The sequence below is a fragment of the Cryptotermes secundus genome, unplaced genomic scaffold (genome assembly GCF_002891405.2).
Source record: "Cryptotermes secundus unplaced genomic scaffold, Csec_1.0 scaffold2380, whole genome shotgun sequence".
NCBI classification, from domain to species: domain Eukaryota; kingdom Metazoa; phylum Arthropoda; class Insecta; order Blattodea; family Kalotermitidae; genus Cryptotermes; species Cryptotermes secundus.
The window spans coordinates 443,727-464,520 of record NW_019718033.1 but is presented as its reverse complement, the minus strand read 5'-3'; the positions used below and the strand labels follow the sequence as shown (position 1 = coordinate 464,520).

General features: G+C 41.2%; 1 protein-coding gene across 1 annotated transcript in view; it reads right to left on the bottom strand.

Annotated features, from left to right (window-relative positions):
• Nucleotides 1-20,794, bottom strand: part of LOC111865434 (sushi, von Willebrand factor type A, EGF and pentraxin domain-containing protein 1) — a 105,235-nt gene that overhangs the window by 30,772 nt on the left and 53,669 nt on the right. The window contains exon 3 of the mRNA XM_033752250.1: nucleotides 12,155-12,352. Within this exon, the coding sequence (XP_033608141.1) occupies nucleotides 12,155-12,352 (198 nt within the window). The remainder of the gene's footprint in view (nucleotides 1-12,154; nucleotides 12,353-20,794) is intronic.

Sequence of the window (20,794 nt, the reverse complement as noted above, 5' to 3'; positions counted from 1 at the left end):
TTTTTTTCCAATATAGTGTTTATTATATTTAGGGTGTTAGTTTTTGGTATATTTGTATACATGTTTTCAATGTCAAAAGAACATAATCTCATGTTTTCGTTAAGTTTAATAGTTTGTAAATCTATCATTAGGTGGGAGGAGTTTTTGACATTGTACGCGTTTGGCAGTTCCAGATACTCATGCAATACTTTCGCTAATTTTCTTGTCATTTCGTAAGCTGGGGCGTTCTTCCAGTTTATTATTGGTCTAATAGGTGTGTTAGGTTTGTGTAGTTTTATTGTGGCGTGTAGGTTTGAAGCTAGCAAAGCGCACGGCAGCAGAAACAATTCGCCTAATTCATCATACATTCTTGCAAAGTCTGACTTATTTAAGCAAGGAGAATAAATTATGAAGTTCCCATTGCTCTGTTCGCTTCATTATTATCTCTGCTTCAAATGATTTCCTAAGTAATTTGTTCTATACGCCCTCTGTCTATGTTGTGGTCTTGCCTGTGGTCGACAGACGGAGTTTAAAGCCCAGCAAGACTATTTTTAAATTTGTACGTTTTAACCAGCACGTCTGTAGACAGACGGGAAGGCAACAGATTCTGAAGTGAATAATAACAAGCATTTCCGAAATGTAATGGTAATTACTTTATGAAAATGAAAGAAAAAGACAAAAACATCGTGTCGACTACAATAGCCTCGCTGGATAGGTCTCAAAGCCTGTTCATTGCCTTGAGTCTCTCGAACAATGGGATCACAATTTCGAATACCAGCAGAGGAGCTGATTTATGGTATGCCCTAGTTTTTCGGCTGCGTTTCGTTGTCCTGTGTAAGTAGAACTTTTGCAATGGGCCGAAACCCCACTACAAGAGTCACACCTGATGTGAAACGCGATTCATGTTTTCGGGATTTAATCGTGAATCGGAGCAACCCAGATGGCCTAATTCGTGATAACTGAAGAAGAGGAACTACAATAACACAGTTACTACGAAATACTGTGGTGTGATGAATCACTATCACTTCGCATAAGAAATCTGTGCGGTAGCAAATAAGCACATTCATGGCAATATCAGTCTTTTTCAAAATTCCTAAGGTCTAACCCTCTAGAAGGATGGCACCACGCTGTTTTAATACGTGTTTCAGACACACATATTAGGCAATACTCTTTCCGTAACGCTCTGCATACCACGAACAATGAGCCTGGGAAATAGTATAGAGGAAATAGTTAATCACGAAGACTCAGATTAAGAGCTTTATAAAATATCCCTTTGTTTTAAATACATATATTATTAGGCCCCAAGAGTATAAAATTCGCGAGTCTTCTGTAAGAGCATGTGGGTGCAAGAAACAGATACCGATCATGTAACCGAATCAGTGAATATGCCAAAGACAATGCAGCTGGAAGCTCCGATGCATGAGTCCCAGGCTCTACTTAGCATCTGCTGTGGGAATTTGTTAGTAGGTCAAGGTGGTAACGCAGCAGTTGTGTGGTCCTCAACGAAGTTAATGAGAGTCGTTTTATAAAGACGACGTTCACGTTTTGAGAGAACAGAATTGTGTTATCTTCATATCTATCGAACTGAAAACTTCAGTTTCCTTTGTAAGCATCACATTATGAACAATACTCACTCTTCAACTCGTGGGCCCGCTAAATTTTGCACTGCCACATAAATTCATACAGAAGCCCTATTTTTTTCTTTTGCAGTTCAGTAATAATACGAATATTGTTACTTGTAACATTCTATAAGAAATTTATAACATGGATATTTTAAACCTTTTACTTTTCATTTATGGGGGCACGCGGTAACATAGTTGGTTGAGGGCCTATGCTAAAAGCCGGAAGGGCGCGGAACCGACTCCCAATGAGTTAACTGGATCTTTCAGTTGACCTAATCCTTCCAGCCGCACTATGGCCCTGGAGTCGACTCAGCCTCTGACAGAAATGAGCACCAGGAGTCTCTAGGGATAATGGGTGGCTGGCGTGTGAGGCAGAAAACCTCAGCGCCATCTGTGAGTCGACTGTCTAGAAAAACGTGGGAGGTTTCCACGTCTCACTAACCTATGGGCCTCCATAGCCTGTTAGGGGGCCCATACACGTACGAGTCTGGCTAGCGAGTCCGACTCGGCTCGGGTTCCAATGAGCCAAATTCGTCCGTGTGTGGGTCGCCAAGCTCATACGTGTGTGGTTAAATTAATCTGAGCCCGGCTCCTCGCCGAGCCGGACTCGCGAGCCAGACTCGTACGTGTATGGGCCGCCTTAGAGGGATAGCTTTTACTTCTTCATATGAACTGTAGGTTTCTCTTTAATACGACACACCCACTGAAGATGGTTTCGTGTGAATGAAATATGTCGGGGTTTTAAAGTGTGCTCAGTACAAAAAACTGAACTAGACATATTTATATTGTAATTTAGACCTTGTTCTAGAGGAGAGGGTACATCGGGAAAATGAACTCTAGCACGCACATTTCTCTCTTCTGCACGGTATCCAGACCAGCTCGGCAACGCACTCAGCCTCTTATCCAATGGGTACCCGAGAGCAGAGCGGCTAGTGTAAGAACCCGACCAGTCACTTCCGTCCAATCCCAAACTGTCAAATACATCCTCATGTTAAACTAACTTAACTAATTAAGCACTACGCCACTAGTTGGATGTGAGTAGTCAGCTTCACGCCCTTGCCGCTTTACCCCCGGGGGGAAGAGCCCACAGTACCCATTCGATACGAGGCTGGGTGGGCCCCAGAGCAGGTCTGAACAACGTGAAGAGGAGAAAATTCTTGACCCTACCAGGACTCGAACTCCGACCCCTCGGTCGTCCAGCCGGCAGCCAGTCGCTATACCGACTGAGCTATCCCGGCTCCCACATCCTCATGTTGATGTTCTTAATTTTACCTTTTATTTGTACTGTGCCACGTGAGTCGGGGCTGCGGTGATTAGTTCGTAAAGGTCCACGGTTCAAGAGTTCGTAGCTTGAAGCAGACTTCAGTAGTCATTTAAATCCGGAAAAGTAATTAAGAAGAAAATCAGAACGGAAGCAATCTGTGAATTATGTGCCCAGTCATGATGCCTTGACTTGTAAAACATGTCGCGTGGAATCTAGACCGACTTGACACTGCACTTTACATCAGAATTCGAGCACTGGGAGGTGCACTGAGGAATTTCACGGATGTGACACAGCACGAGATTGAATAAGTATCAGCCATGACAAATCTGGCACAGTCAACATGCAGCGACAACACCTAAAACCCTGCTTATAATGGAATCTCGAGATGTATAAACTTTTTCCAGCTCAGACAAATTACCTTTTCACTCAGATACTTATTTCTGTGTAATGAAGAGATTTTACAATGCATCATATCAGAAAATATATGCGAATATGAAACTCTTCATTCTGCAATTTTCCCCATTCTTCTTCGCACCCTGCCCTTAAACACCCTCTCTCCCTCACGCAGAGAGACCGAGTTTCACACCCATAAAACCGAATGAGAACAGATAGGTTTATGGTCTTGCAGGCCTATATTTCAATCGGTACCTTTAGGAGTCAGGATATATAGACCACAAATGAGATGATGTCGCCAGTTTTTGTGACCTCAGAATGTTCTCTCTCTCTCTCTCTCTCATCTTGCTCCCACTTTGGAGCACAGAGCCGGTTTCTCAGTTTCATGATCATTTTACAGACGGTAGGACTCCTTGGACGGGTGATCAGCTCGTCACAAGGCATCTACCTAAACACAGGATAATACAAACACAGAACAAACGCACACACACACACACACCAAACATCCATGCCCTGAGTTGGAATCGAACCCACGACCCAGGCTTTTTGAGCGAGCGAAAACAGTACATGGCTTAGACCGCTCGGCGACCGTGACCGGCCGGAACGTGTATAAAGGTCCTAAATCTGTCGGGGGAAAAAATTATTAAATATTCTGAATTTAATATGAGAAATTTGGGCGTAAGTAAAAGGAGGAGCGGTTAGAACAGACAAAATTAGTAATTGAAAGCGACATAATTTGTGCTCTTCATGAAACCTTGTTGGTGAGCAAATGAAGAAGGAAGTGAGCGGGAGGCTGTACAGCACTCACATAAATATTAGAAACGCATACAGAAATGTAGGTGAAAAATGTGAAGGAAGACCACATAGGATACCCAGGCGTAGCTGCGAGGATAATATTAAAAGTTTTCTTAAAGTAACAGAGTGCACGTGTGTCAACTGGATTCAATTGGCTCTTCAGGATGGAGTCCAGTGGTGGGCAAAGGAGGGGAATTTTTTGACCAGCTGAACTGCCATCAGCTTCTTAATACGGAGTCTGCTCAGAAGAGTCAATTAATCGATTAAAAATTAAAACGTTAAAAAGTACATTCACATACAATGATGTCCAGCAAGTCTGTTATTTCCACTCTCATTTCGACACACTTAATAGACACAAACACAAGAACCAGCTGACGGCCTGTTGCCGTCAAAGTATGCAAATGGACTGAGAATATCCACTCCCTCAGATCTGATAAGTGCATCGTGTCCATGACGAGTGCTTCCAATATTTGCCTTTCTGTCCCCACGTAAGGGTCAGTTTTAATTAGTTTCATACAAAAAGGGGGGTCTGTTTTTGAAGCCCTATACAACATGAAATATGCCTATATAAATTGTGTTTTGTTCATTATATTCATTATTAGCCTATTCTCCTTCCTTGAGGAAAGAAACAGGCTTATGAGCTCACATTTCTGTGCATGTGTCCCACTTCAAATTCTGAACCAGCTGGTCGATTTTCTCAAAATCTGATAACAACTTCATTCCAATAGAGTCCATTCCATCGCGATATATTTGTCTACAACTGGTAATAGCAATATGGCGGGTGCATGAACTTCTGAGGTGCGAAGTACACTAGAGGCATTTAATCTTGGGTCCTTAATTGCGCATGGTATGTAACGTTGAAACAAATTTTGTTTTTTCTGGTGTAATAATTTTGCAGAATGTAAAGCAAAAACATGGCCATAACATAAAATCTCTCTTTATCTTTCGGTTTCTTAGGGATAATTGATGAACAACTGGAGCTAAACATATGAAGTTGGTATAGTGGTCGCCCATATACGAACCTTCACTTTGCAAATATACAGTGAGAGACTTCGAGGCTATGTCCACCACAAAATCTGTATTTAAAAAATAAGTTCTTTTAAAAATAAAGTAGCAATAACATGAATAAAAAAGTAATAATAATAATAACAACAATAATCTGTAAAATATTTAAATTTCAAGCAACAAGAATTCGATCTGACCAAAATTCGATCTTACTGACATCTACATACGAGTCCAGCATCCAGGCTAAGAGGCAAATTGAATTTCACTGTTATATTACAAAATTTTATTTATATAGATTAACATAATATTTGTAGGAGCAGAAGTGTGTACAAAGTGAATACGTGTATATGTATTATACGTTCTAACCAGAATTCCTTGCTTGATTTGTAACCAGATGCACAAAGCTGAAGTAATGTAAACACCCGATTCCCGAGTTGGATGGTGTAGAGTTGACGTTGCAAACTTGTATTCGGGGGATTTTGCGAATCTCGGCTGGGACACCTCTATACTGACTGAAGTTTTTCGTTGTTTTCCTCAGTTTCTCCAGGCAAATATCGGAACAGTACCTCAATTAGGCCCTTATCACTTCCTTCCAAATCCTTCTTCCGGTGTTCACTATTCATCCTTCCACTTAACGCTATGTACGATTCTAGATACTGACAGCGACGTAAAAGGGACAGAAACCACAAAAATCAGCAACATAACGCCTGACATATGATCCAAAGTATTGCTTTGACTTTGTATTTTACTAAAGTAAAAGGTAGAATTCCACGCCATGACGACATATGGGGGAGTGGAGATATAGCTCCACCTTTCTTCCTCTCGGCACTAGATGGAGGTTAGTGGTGAGCTTCACGAGCTTGTAGATTTACCGCTACCCCCCCCCCCCGGAGAAAGAACCCCCGGTACCGATTGGTTAGGAGGTTGGGTGAGCCCCATAGCCGGTCTGGACGCTGTCGAGAAAACATCTCTGTCTCTATTGTTGTATTTACAGCGCCGTTGCATAGCAACGGAAGTTATCCGATTGTTTCCCTCGTATTCGTTGCCGTGGGAATGTGTCTACCGAGTCGTTCCCTAGCAATGAGTTTACATGTCACAGTATTGTGGCCTCCTGAGTTATAGCACTGTGTAGGTGAGTACCAACGTTTCGATGTCTGTTTCTTCAGGATGCCCACCCATAAGACTACAAGATGACATAACAAAGCAGAGCTTTCAAAACCTCAAATCTCGTCGAAATATATTCATCAAAAGCGTCAAGTCTTTGATTAAACATACGGGAAGACATGAGTTACTGTATCAGGATTGGCATATCATAACACCCGAAACTCTAGACAAAAGTCATTAAGATGTACTGCCATTGTACGATATTGTATGTCCTGCAAGCATACTCTTCGGTGCATTGGGCAGAGTGCATTTCCATAACAAGTTTATCGAAAAAATTCCACTTTCAGAATTATTATTGTGATGTGTAGACACATTACTAGGAAACGAATTGACAAACACGTTTCCGTGGAGATGGATTCTTGGAAACCAACTCGTTACGGAACACGTTTCCTGGGATACGAAAATGAAAGCTGCAGATTCTCGGTACAAAAAGCGTTTCCGTGTAAACGAACATTCAACAAACATTTCTTAGGATACCGATGCACTATACTAAAGTGGCCATTCAGATACGATCAGAGAGGATGTTACATAAGGACTATCATCGCAAGAGTTCAGTTGGAAAAACACCTCTGGTCGTGCGCCTCAAGGTGCCTTGTGCCAAGCCAAACTGATTGGCGGTAAACCGCCAGTCGTAAAGTAACTTCGACTTTGAACTAAGTCAGTAGCAAAGTAACTCTGAACCAAGTCAGTCACAGTAGAAGACAGAAGACAGACTAGAAGAGAAGATAGTCATCGTTCAAGTCAGTCATAGTTCAGAGCAGAATAGAGAGAGATCAGATGAGATCAGATCAGAACTGAGCTGAAGACCTAATGTGAGTTACTGTAAATTGAGTGTGATTAAGAATGATTGTAAAAGAAAGTGTTAATAAGTCCAATCATCCAGTCCAAATCCCACCCGTATTAGTCACGACTATAAATATGTGACATTATAAAGAATAAGGCGGGATAAATAAACCACTACTTAAGATCTATGGAAAACCGAAAGTCTCATTACGTCGCATCTGTTTCTGTGTATTACTGAGGATGTGAAAATAAATTTGCCGGAAAGAGTGATGAATCAAGATTCAAGATTGCAATTAGTGGTCCGCAACTTTCTAAAGCAGCTGCAGCAAAAGTCATGACGTAGGTTGGTCGGTCTCACCGTAAGTGCTGACTTTACTTTTACCCTGTTTCCATTGACTCATTGCCCGGTAACAGAAAGTAATGAATTGTTCATATCATCCGTGAAATCTAATTGGCGCCAGAAATAAGTAGGCCTTCCCCCCTTCCCCGCATTACATGCGTTCATGTCCTCTCGCCATATTTGCAAGTCGGTCTACTTATGCGGCAGAGTTGTTCGTGAGCATCCGACAGCCGCTGAGCTGGTCAATAACTGCTCCACACTTAAGGAACCTGAAATTTCACTACCACTGCCACTGAACCACAACTGTGTTAACTTAACCCAGTCAACTGCCTCGCGCACTATCTCTTTATCTACACCTACGTCTCCAGATTTTCCGGATAAATCCTGTGCGCATTTCCCAACTCTCACGTGCGTATTACGTGCCCTGCACATGCACCACGTCCTTCTGTGCTTTAATAGCGCATATATGGCAGAAAGTCAAATTTCATCATTTTCTTCATCTTCTGTTACTTTTCCCTGTCTTCAGTTCCAGCATTCCCCTCAGAATTTCTTTCGCATATAGCCGGAATTTATTCCGGTAAGGGGAAAGATAAAGCTTCCCAGGGGAACATACAGTTTGAGAGCAGATATTCCTGCAATTTACTTTGCTCTTGACTCCTTAATGAAAGCAATTTCGACTTTTTTACTGTCGATCCCAAATATTTGAACTCCGCCACATTGTCAAAAGACAATTTCTGCCCTGCATCCCGACGATATATAAACATGCGTGCATAACTGTTTACGTTAGATAATAAAACGTAATAATAATTCTGTTAAATTCCATACATTCAGAACTCATAAAGACTGAAAGATATACTCGTGACATATACCGTATTTACGCATGTACAGGCCGCACATTTTTTGCCAAAAATTCAAGAGGAAAACTGGGGTGCGGCTTATATTCGAAATATTCGAAATCACACTTCATTTAAAAAAATTATATTCATAATTAGTAATACAGGGTGTAATATTCCTGAAATAATATTCCAAGAAAATTATTTTTTCTATAATTTCTGTCTGGAAATTGTGCTGCGGCCTATACACGTACGCGGCCTATATATGCGTAAATACGGTAATCTCATAAAGGTGGCCGAGAGACGAAACATTTAAACATCGATCTATCTACGGCTCCACAGCTGTTTGCTGGACCTTGGCCGCTTTTTCACTTCCTTGGACGGGGGATCAGCTTGTCTCAAGGCCGCTATCTACACACAGAGCAACATAAACACAAAACAAATGTTACAAGCCGGAAGGTCACATGTTCAATTCCCGATGAAGTCACTGGATTTTTTCAATTGACCTAATCCTTCCAGCCACACCATGAGCCGATTTTCTAGATAGTGTGGAACCCTCAACATCTCACAACCCTATGGGCCTTCACGGCCTGGTACAGGGATAGCTTTACTTTAAAAAAAAACGCACAGACATCCATGCCTCGAGTGGATTTCAACCCACGATCCCAGAGTTTGAGCGGGAGAAGACAGTTTATGCCTTAGACCGCGCGGCCACTGTGATCGGCATTTAAACTACATGTCGCGATAAAATCTGAAGAGGGGTTGGATTTTTGCCAAATCCGCTATAACAAAGTGCGGATATCCATATCTTGATTAGAGATAACGTAAATATTTAATCTACATATATAAGATTATTAAGATTTAAAGCAGAATAAACCTTCACCTGACTATGCATGTTCTAGGTTAGTAGATCGAAGGAAGCATGCAAAATCCAGTGGTCGAATCCGAGTGAAACGAGGATCAAAGTGAAATGTCAAAACTGGTGGTGTTGTCATTAGTAAAAACGAACGTCTGAAAGATAAAATTAACGACCTGATTACGCAGGGTCGCATTTCGGAAAGTAATACGGTACTGTTTAAACTAATGAAGTAGAAAATGTAATAGGAATATACATATATGCGAGTATATACACAAATATATAAGAAATTGTATGGCAATATAATGTACAGAATGAGAATGATAATATGCTTGCAGAATTCCTGGATATTTTAACATGTGGAAGCATAAATTCTTCCAGCTATTAATTGTTGATAGGGATAATATCATAAATTAAGTCATACTCAGACAGACACATTTTAGCAATTAGTACCTAATACTAGGTTCTATAAATCTGAGATTAGTACTGATACTTGAAATTGTATTAACCTTCAGTTACTGGTCTAAATTCTGAATAACTAATTCAAGCAGAAAGAAGTAGCTGATAAAAAATATAGTGCTACATATCTTGTTTTGGATACAGGAGAATTGTTAGAGCAGTTTATGGAATACATTATTGCACGTAAGCGTACATATTAAACGCGAGACAACGAATGAGAGAAATCAAAGTCTTTCCAACTTCATACAAAACCGAAGCCAATATTTGTCAGGATCATCTTACTTCGTAAGGCACCTCAACTGCCGAGGACTGCGGCACAGCAGCCACTGACAAGACTGTCTGTATTTGTTAGTTAGTAAAGAGACGCTGGAGTAGATTGGTACAACATTTGGCTATTTATGGATTTCAGAATATGTACGATTTGAAATTTACATGGTGAATAACTTACTTACGTAAATCGTTGCTCTTATACCTAATGGTGTCGAGGTTTCTTTTTTTCATTTTTATCGCTTTACAGACGGTAGGACTCCTTAGACGAGTGATCAGTTCGTCGCAAGGCCTCTACCTAAACACAGGACAACACAAACACAGAAAGAACACATACACATATCAAACATCCATGCCTTGTGTGGCATTCGAACCCACGATCCCGGCTTCCGAGTGAGCGAGCCTCAGACCGCTCGGCTACCGTGACCGGCACATAGTGAATAAACGTGCTAAATCTTCTCGGGCCATCAGCTCTGTCAATGGTGAGTTAAAACCCAACGTTACAGAGAGCTCTGCCTCCACCATCAGGGTCGACGCCATCTAAACAACGACCGAGACGATTTCAGGAGACTTCAGAAAAGCTTCAACTAGCCAGATAACTAGATAGGTTGAATTAAAATATGTCCGAATGAAGGCAGTTACGAAATCCGTGGAAATGAACCTTTTTGTAATAAGTAAACGGCTTAAAGCGGATCTACGCGGCGAAATAAGACATAAGGCAGCTCAAGTGATTGAGGAGAGCAAGGAAATACGATGATCATTCTCCTCCGTTCCAGTGAACAGTTCTTGATAATTTTAAAACCGTTATTAGCGTAACAGGTGGCAAGTCTGCATCGTGATGATAAACCAAGTAAGGCATCCCGTATAGTAAGTACCAAAAACTACGTCTTCGGGAAATGTGTCTGAAATATTAAACTGTTTAATTACTACTATCGAAGACGGCCCGTTATCTATTGATTAAATTCTATCTATCTACCTATTCCTGTTGCTCCCACTTGGAGCATAGGGCATCCATGAAACGCTTTGTTTCACTTCAGTTTCTTGATCCCAAGAGAATCGGTAGGACTCCTTGAATGGGGGATCAACCCGACGCAAGGCCGCTACCTGCATCGGGCAGCACAAACACAAAATAAACGCATGCCATGCCTTGAGTGGGATTCGAACTCACGATCCCAGCGTTCGAGCGTCTGAGGCCACTGTGATCTGCAGTGATTAGAATACCAGTCTACTGCGATTCAAACTGTCTCTAGTTCGATCACAACCGTCATAACTAATCTCAAAAAGGGAACAACTGAAAAGCTTCCAGTATACTGACAACATTCCCGTTACTTGAAATGGGCAGCAGAGGTAACCCCAGGAACAATATACACATTAAAATATACCTCAAACAAGGTACGAAATAAAATCCATATAACTGTTCAGCTATTGTCAGAAATCTTTAGAGAATCACATCCATATTTTTAAGGGCACCATTTTAATTGTTTTTTAAATTTGAATCTCAATCAGTATCATTCAGTTTTAAAATACGTGTAATTTCCAGAAATTTAAATGAATCTACCTAAAATAAAGTGACCCTAAAATATCTGTGCATTCTTTGCATGAAATATCTCAAATGAAGGCATAATGACGAATTCATGTATACTCATATGCGTCATTTCCAAATTCACTCACAGGATACGTTTAAATGTAACGTGACGCTCAAGGATAACATTCTGGACAATTTCGTTTTTGTCAGCAAATGAAACCATTTGGATTCCAAGATTATTTTTGCTAAAAACTGGGATCTCCTAAAGATACATTTTAATTTTGCGTTAAAATTCAGGTCGCCCTAATAAAAAAAGTAAAGAATGAAATATTTCAGGACCCAAGTAATGTCGACAGCCGACCAAGGAGGGTATGCGACCCAAATTCTGTGGAGCATGCAATGGAGTACGCTATGTGCACACAGTTGGGGATACTTTTGTGCGGAAATGTAAGTAATAATTCTAATCATAATATCCACTTTAACATTTCTTTTATAACTGGCCACAGTTTCTTCGTTAAATAACATAGTCTGGATTTAATTGTGATTATTAAGCAAATGAAGACAGACGAAGGATTAAAAACAAAAGAACTTTCGGGCTAAATAAAACACTTACTGCAGCCACAAAACATAATAAAACTCAATGACTGTTTGAAATGAAATTGTGTATTTGTGTAATCATGTGACCCAACACGCATCACATCACTCGTGTTCAGAAATATCCGGCTATTTAATTACCAGATCTGCCTCCTCAAGTCTCCTGAGACTTATGTTATATTTTAGCGTCCTGTTGCACTGATTTAAGTCCATGAGATAAATGAATGTATGCACTGCAAGACGGATTAAATAAATCATGGACTCCTGAGACTTACCGAAGTCGAGCCTCACTAGCTGCACCATGTACGGCTCCAGCAGATTCACGTACCACCAGGGAACGCGCTCTGCCCGGGTCAGGGTGCATGTGTCCACATTGAAGAAGGAACTCGTGCTGCCGTCGATGGCCTTCTGAGGGATGCCGCCCAGGTCCGAGCTGATCTGCATCGGGGCCTTTCCCGCTGCCACGTTCAGAACTGCAGAAACAGAAAAAGTCTTATTACGGCTATGCAATGTGACACGGGAACTTAATGCACGAATGAGCAGTGCATCAAACTGAATGTAAAAGATTGCCTTTACATGTTGCGGCCACTACTCCTCATCGCTACGAACACTATGAAGAAACACTTTCCATGTACGAAGAACATAAGTTGTCACAAAGGGATTTCTCCCATTGGAAACAGAGGCTCNTTCAAACCTTGAAGTTCTCGTTTATAACCTCCAACATCTGCACTGTCACACACCATTTGTTATCACTGCTGTGATTACGAATACCTTATCTTCTAAGTTATAACGCTGTGCAGTCCAGTGAAAGTTAGCTGACGTTTTGGAGGAACATGTCACCTCTGTGTCGCAGAGCCAGCTGTCTGCTTCGTGTTGGTTTCTTTCTTGGGGTATTCGTCGGCCCTGAAGATAGAGGCGACATATTCCTCCGAAACGTCGGTCGATTTTCGACAGACTACACGGCGTTAAAACCCAGAAGACAGAAATCTTGCACTGTCATATGTGTAATAAACATGTTTCACTCATGGTTTGTAGGAATATTTATAACCTACGTTCACATAAAATATAGCCCCAGCGGTCCATTAGCTACTATTATCAGACTGAAACTAAATAGAATACACGTGTTCGTACACCTGCCATATTGTTACTTATCACTCCACAAAATAATAAATAGTTGCAAATTTTCGGTAATGTCTTACCATACGCAAGTATACTTTCAAGACCCAGAATACGTGGCGCTCATGTCGTTCAAACGCCAAAAGTTCATACTCTCACTATGCTATTATTATTATTAATTGTATGATATTAAAACGGACGTGGTTGGACTGACTTCCAGTAATATAAAATTCATGCCCTTTTCGAAAGTTTAATTAGGAGGACAAAAATACAGAAATCATGGTGATCTCATGAACCTTCATTTCCATTGGGAAAAAGCAGTAAACTATAAGAAAACTTTAAAATCAATAACTGAACACACACTTTCCCTATTACAATAATATTCACCTCGAAAAATATTAGATTCAGTATTCTGCCGCACAGAACACTTGAGCGCACAGGTATGGGGACGTGGGCACTGTTCCTCCGGTTCATGGACCGGCAGATAGGAAGCAGGTCACAAGCCTCCAGTCATTAGAGAGAGATTTCCGCTTCGTTCTATTAACTTAGACAAACTGCGTAATGATTTTTTCTAAGCATCCGCACCAGTTCACTGGTTCCATGCATTACTTTGCATTCCAAATGAACATGGCTAAACCTTAATCAGAGCCAGTAGGAAGCAGCTGTGGAAACACTACCCGTGTACTGCTATCGTCTTCTGTTTTAGCCCCAGTGGTTTATGTGCCAAATACTGCGGTTTCTCAATTGTTTCATGGAATTCCATTATTAAAAACTGGACAACTATGATACTCATTATTACCTACCTACCTACCTACCACTCGGCGCTACAGCCCTGGGTGAGCCTTGGCCTCCCCTACAACCAGTCTCCACTGCTCTCTATTCCTTATGTACTCATGATTACAAAATGAATTTGACAACACCGTCCAGAGTGACTCAGTATAGATTTATAAAGTTCATTTACATGTTTCGGCCAGTTGTGACCATCTTCAGGAGGCAACAGCAACACGCTAAGTAACTAAGGTATTATGATGTATGCAATAGTAGTCCCTTAGCATGTTGGTGCTGCTTTCTGAAGATGGTCACAACTGGCCGAAACATGTAAATGAACTTTATAAATCTATACTAAGTCACACTGGACGGTGTTGTCAAATTCATTTTGTAATAATTAACTAATGTGACGGACCAGAATGAATAAGTTCAACTTATGATAATCATAATTAATTCTGTGTTGAGTCTGAGATGTAAATTTTAGGAACAGAAAAAATAATAAAGATCAAATTTCATTATAAATTTTGTGTTAATTTACAGAATTGGATGAACACGTTGAAAGTGAAGTATTCATAGGACTCGTAAATCTGTAGTTTGCATTTTCTGCAGCGAGATGTGTCCCGCTGCGTACGGCAGCCTCACTTCCAGGTTTTCCGTTCTCACACAGGGCAATCTCGAGATAAATCGGATAAAATGTTTCCACCTCCACGATTTATGGAAGAGGCGCTAAGTTTGATAGGTAAAGGTAAATTTGTTAATTAAGCACCACGCCATGAAGAAGTATGTGGGAATGAACGTGTAGCTCTACCACTCTTGATCTCTGCACTACATAGAGTTGAGTTGTCAGCTTCACGCCCCGACCGCTCTACCCACGGGGAAAGAACATTCGATACCCATTGAATAAGAGGCTGGGCGGGACCCAGGGCCGGTCTGAACGTTGTGGAGTACAGAGCAATATTTTTCCCCACTCGGAATCGAACCCCGACCGTCCCACCCGTAACCCGTCGCTATACTAACAGAGCTCTGATAAATTACATGGGTATATAAACAACAGCAGGAAAACAAGTAAGCCTATACACTAAGGATTCAGCTCTGTATGTGAGGCATCTACTTCCTTATGTCTATTCAATTAATTCCACAGAGGAAAGTCGTTAATAGGAACCTGACAGTCACTAAGCTGGTCAGAAAATGCTCTGTCCTTTATGAAACCCGGTGGTTAATTGCTGTGTTCAAAAGACCCCCGCCAACTGATATGAGACTGAACCAGTTCAGTCCAATCCACGCCCACATATGCAACCGCTTTTTGTCCGATTTTAATATTATTCTCCCATCTATACCCATGACTCTCAAGGAAAATCACTGTCAACTGATTTGCAGAAAGTACATCCATGGGACCTGAGCTAGCATGCGACATCTGAAATCGCGTTACTAAGCACGTAATAGGGCCGCGCCATAGCTCAAGCGGTTCCGTATTCCGTATTCCGTATTGAGGGGGTGGGTTTCCCCATGCACTTAGACCGGTTAGTGGTCCATTGTGCGTCCCCCTTTAATTTCTACTGTCTCCATACCCTACCGGTACTGGTGCTTACTATCAGCCCCTTTCTGCCAGCAAGGTTCCAACCTCCTCTGGCAGTGGTATCTAATAGTTAGTCCCCTTCTGTCAGGGAGGTCCCCCCTCCTCTGGCAGTGGTACCTAATACTTCCCCCATCTACCGGAGGAATTGGAAACTACTTGGGCGGGAAATGTTGCCTAATTTTGCTCAGAGGTCTCCTAGAGACATGAGGTTCTTTTACGTGCCGTAAATCTACGACACGGGACCCACGGCTTAAAGTCCCTCCCGGAGGACTTGTTCCCTGAAATTTTCCGCCCTTAAAAATTCCACGACCTCCGCCGGGTTTTTGAACCCGCGTACTACGAGTCATGAGGTGGGAACGTTGCCTCTAGACTATGGAGGCCGCTTAGCTCAAGCGGTTAGTCGCTGGCTTCCCACCGCGGCGGCCAGGGTTCGATCCCGGGTGTGGTCAAGTGGGATTTGTGGTGGACAAAGTGGCGCTGGGGCAAGTTTTCCCTGCCAATCTTCATGCCACCAATTGATCCACAATCACCCTATCTATCATCTGGGGCTGGTACAATAGGCCAGAAGTGGCCGCAGTACAAGGGACTTAGTCCCACCCCACTAGCATTAAAAAATGCACGTAATAACGACCCAATCGCACTGAATTCTGGAAGTGCGCGATTGAGTAATGTAAAGTTGTCCCTGCGTTTAACTAATTAAGCACTACGCCCTGAAGAGGTATGGGGGAGTGGATGTATAAATCCACATTTTCTTGACTTCGGCACTAGTTGGAGGTGAGAATTCGGCTTCACGCCCCGACCGCTTTACCCCCAGGAAAGAGCCCCCGTACCCATTGTATAGGAGGTTGGGTGGGTCCCAGAACCGTCTGGATGATTGGAGAAGTGAAAAATTCTTGACCCTGCAGGGACTCGAACACCAGCTAATCGCTATACCGACTACGCTATTCCGGCTCCTGCACAATAGGATAGGGACGCCAATCATTTCATTAGGGACCTTCGCAGGGCTGAACTACTGGCATGAAACACCATTTCACAAGAATCAAAGTGTGAAATTTTGTGTGTGATGGAATTCAAAAGAAATATTTGGCAGCTGATTGGGTATTCTCCTTTCAAAGCCAGTACTTTTTTAATGATATTCTCTTATTAAACAGTTTAACGAAATTTTGTAAGATAATAATTAAATCATGGAGACATTTCTCTGATTTACGAAAGATAACTTGACCATCGGCTTGTTTCTAGAACAAGATACGGTCCTGTTTCTGTAATATTTACGGCTTCAAACCTGGTAGGATACTCTGCTGAAGAAGTCCCGCTACTCAACAAATTTGGGAAGTTATTTGTACTAATATTTGTAGCAAGCAAAATGATGTCAGATTTTCAGTAATTTGCTGAGAAAAACATGACAATGTTGTTTGAAACTTTCTCCAAATTAATATGAAATGCGATGGCTGTTTAACGGACACCATTCGAAATCTCATGGGAAAAGAAAGCTAACGGAAAAGATCAGCGTGGTCAAGTTGGCCAGAGGAAATGTCTCGTTCCAATAACATTTTAATACAGACTGTAGACAAGTGTGGCGTCCTTATTGTCTTTATAATTTACCAAAATCATGCTCCTGCAGTCGCTGTCAAAATCTCGATCTTATGAGAAACGCGATCATCACAAGTCCGCTACTATATTCCCACATACGAAAATAAATGTATTATTTAATAAATGTTCTTTAAACCTAAAGGCATGGATTATTATTAAAGGATGGACTGGATTTAAATTATGTAAGCAGATGACATTAAGTCAGACCGCCTCTGTGGTCTAGTGATCAGAGTTTCTGTCCACAGATCTCGAGTTCCGGGTTCGATTCCCGGCACTACCAGATTTTCTGAGAAGTAGTGGGTCTGGAACGGGGTCCACTTAGCCTCGTGAGAATAATTTGGGGCTTTTTCAAGGAAATAGCGGCTCCGGTCTAGAAAACCGAAATTAACGGCCATGGGGATCCGTTGCACTGATCACGCGACACCCACTATCCGCTAAAGTCGGCACTATCTTCGCCAACAAACGGCGGTCGCTCGGTCGGTATAGTTCACTTGCGGACTCAAGCCACGGATTTTTTTTATTTGATAACATTAACTCACTGAACGAAAACAAAAGTGCCACGAAGAACACGGAGATTCTATGACAGCCTAACATCAAATATTTGTCTACAAATAAAACAGAAAAAGATTAAGTGTGAGATCATGTCCTTTCCCCAGAATGCAGGAAAAATGACAGTATATACTCAATATGAGGTAAAATTGGGAGCTGTAGCAATACACTATTTTGAAGAGGAGAGCAGATTAAATGCGGGGACTACTCCCTGCCATTCAGTTCAGAATCTATCTCCTCGTCCCTTATCTAAAGATCTAAAGATTAAGCCATACAAATCTGCCATTTGTCATACGTGTATGTTCCTTTAAATGGCGGTAAGACTTGCTGTCTCGGGAGATGAGAAATAAATTTAAACCGCGAACAAAATATTGATGAGAATTTCAGGACCTGACACGATGGTATAAAAGGATAGAGAAAATTACACAATGATAAACTTCAAGATGTATATTCTTCACCTCGCATTATTAGGACGATTAAATCTATGGGCACTTGATACGGGAGATGCTGGGAAATGCTGAATGCTTAAAAAATTCTAGATGGAAACGAGGTGGCTTGAGAGACCTGGTGTAGAGAGAAGAATACTGTTAAAATTGATATTAAAGACATAGGATTCAGCTGGTTCACGATAGGGTCCAGAGGCGGGCTCAATTACTGTGTTACTAATGACTTTAATGTCTGTTTCCAGTTAATAAAAACTGAGGAGATGTGGTAAATTGCACTAAGAAGCGTTTGAGCAGAAATTGCTATGATTCTGACTTAAGTTACATAATGTGCATTTCTGACTAAACTAATTAATCTGGAGAAACATAGCCCGAAACCCCAACACTGATAGTACCAATCTCGCAACTGGATGCGGTCTTTATTCCGTCCTTCCCACACGCTCGTAACATATTAAGATCAATCTAAATATTATCCTCCTTTCCTATCTCATATGTTGCCTCATTCAAGCACTTCCCCACCAAAATTCTGCACGCTCTTACTGTCTCTCCAACTAAACTACACATGCAGCTCTTTATTGCGACTTTATTTTAACTTACGCAAATCACTTAGGATCCGTGTTATGAAACATCCCAAATGTATCCCTCCTAATTCCAAATATTCTAACGCTCTCTCTCTGTTTCCGGCCCTGTCATTTTCCCGTACAATCTTCTTCTAAAGTAAGAAACAAAGTTAGACAACCATGTAAACCAGCTGACTAAACCATTACGATCTTTGTCTTGTTGCTTCAACAGTAAAGCAACTTAGCTTAATACACCATGAAGAAACCAGTTCTAAGCTACTTAAAACACTTAATGAAGTTAATTGTGTGTTAAGTAGTGCCAAAGCAAGATCTTCTTTCAAGTGCTTGGTTATTCTGAGCAGGTGCGAGAGAAACAGTTGCACAGTCCATTGCCTGCATGTCCCTTCAGGCTTCAAGCTCTTCTTTACGCAGCGACGCTGATGAACAACATATCGTGTACAAGTCGAATCACGTCGTTTCCCCGTTACTTTCGCAGTAAACACAGTCGTTACTAAACTGTAACGTCCCAAGTTCTGTAAACTTTCGCTCTCACGACTGCATCCTCGTTAAAGTGGAATGTATTTGTCTCCGTTTGATGCTTTCAACAACCGTTCATAGAATTCCACTTTCGTCCCTGTCTTTGTTAAGCTAGCGTTCCTCTCACGAAGTGCATAAACTGTAAGCATAATGTAGACGTCATAATGTTTCAATTAAATTATACACGAATCTGTACTAATAGTGTTGAATGGTTTTTGATTCGTTTCATTCTGGTCCGTCACACTAACAATTACAAAGTTGTTTTGTCTTTGTAAGTGTTGAATGGATTTAATTTCGGTCAGTACATAAGATGTAACTACTACTATAGAACACAGAATTACTGGGTTCTTGGACTTTTCTTATTGTCCGGTATTCTAGAAAATATAAAACACGACGTTTCGGAAACTGGATCTGTTTCCGTCCTCAGGTGAGGGGGAAAATACCTACTCAGTTAGACCCAACTGAGTAAGCGTTTCTCCCCCTCACCTGAGGACGGAAACAGATCCAGTTTCCGAAACGTCGTGTTTTCTATTTTCTGGAATACTGGACGATGGAAAAGTCCCAAAACCCAGTAATTCTGTGTGTTATACACCATCGTCAGGACCCTTTAGAATCTACTATTACAGAAACTCAGAACCTCAAAACCTAAATATATATCTTAAATACGCCCCACGGTACTAAATGATTGTATACAACACAAAGTATTGATTTCATTTTCCTTCCAATTTTCTATGTTGAAGTACAAATAAATAATCTGTCATTTGTGTGGTTACAGCGCCTTCAACGTGATGGGGAGTATCTACGTAGATTGGACTGCAGGTTAGTTGTCTCAGCCTTTTAGCAATGGGTTGAACTACGCTCGCGCATACACACATGAATCTAAGTAAAAAAGAAAAAAAAAAACTAGCCCTGTAACACACCGAGTAGGCCCATAGGTTTGTGACACGACGAGGTTCCCACCTTTTCTAGACAATGTGTTCATAGATGGCGGTAAGTGTGTCAGCCTTACTCGATGTTCAGATGAAGAATTACAAGTTTGTTCTGGAGCTGAGACCTCTGAGTACAGGCGTATTTTTGCATTAAAATATCAAGAATACAAGCATATTCTGTCGTTGATGCTTCGAAGACAACTGTGTTTCAAATACTAGCGTGTGTTGGCAATAATATCTCCAAAACTAAGGATATGCCAACAATAAAAACTCAGCATACAAATATTTCCTGGCATTGAAATCTCCGAACACAAGCATGTTCTTGCGTTGAAGTCTCCAATTACAAGTACATTCCAATGTTAAATTCTATAACAGCAGGTGAATTCTGGCATTGACAGCTTTTTGTAAGAGTGTTTTCAAGGTCCATGAGCGGTGAAGAGTGACAGAATAAGCATAATGCCTTTCGGGTGTCAGGCATTCTGGCTGCGCATTTTATTAAAAATAAACAAGCTCGGAGACTTCAACGTCATAACTCAATTGTACTAGAAGATTTCAACACCGAAATAAGAATATGCAGTGAAATACCAACAACACTAGAACACGCCTCAGTTCGTAAACTTTAACTCCCGGAATAAACTTAGGCTCAGAGATTTCAACGCCGGAACAATACTGTACTGGGAATTTTCGCCGTAAAAACAAGTCTAGAATTAATCACGCAAGTGCACACTGAAAACTTCACCAAAACTATGGAGAAATGTTTGAAAACATAATCCAAAGAGAAGTAAATTTTTCAGTACTGATTTCATTGTGCACATTGTCTGAGCTGGAAGCATATTTTTAAATTTCC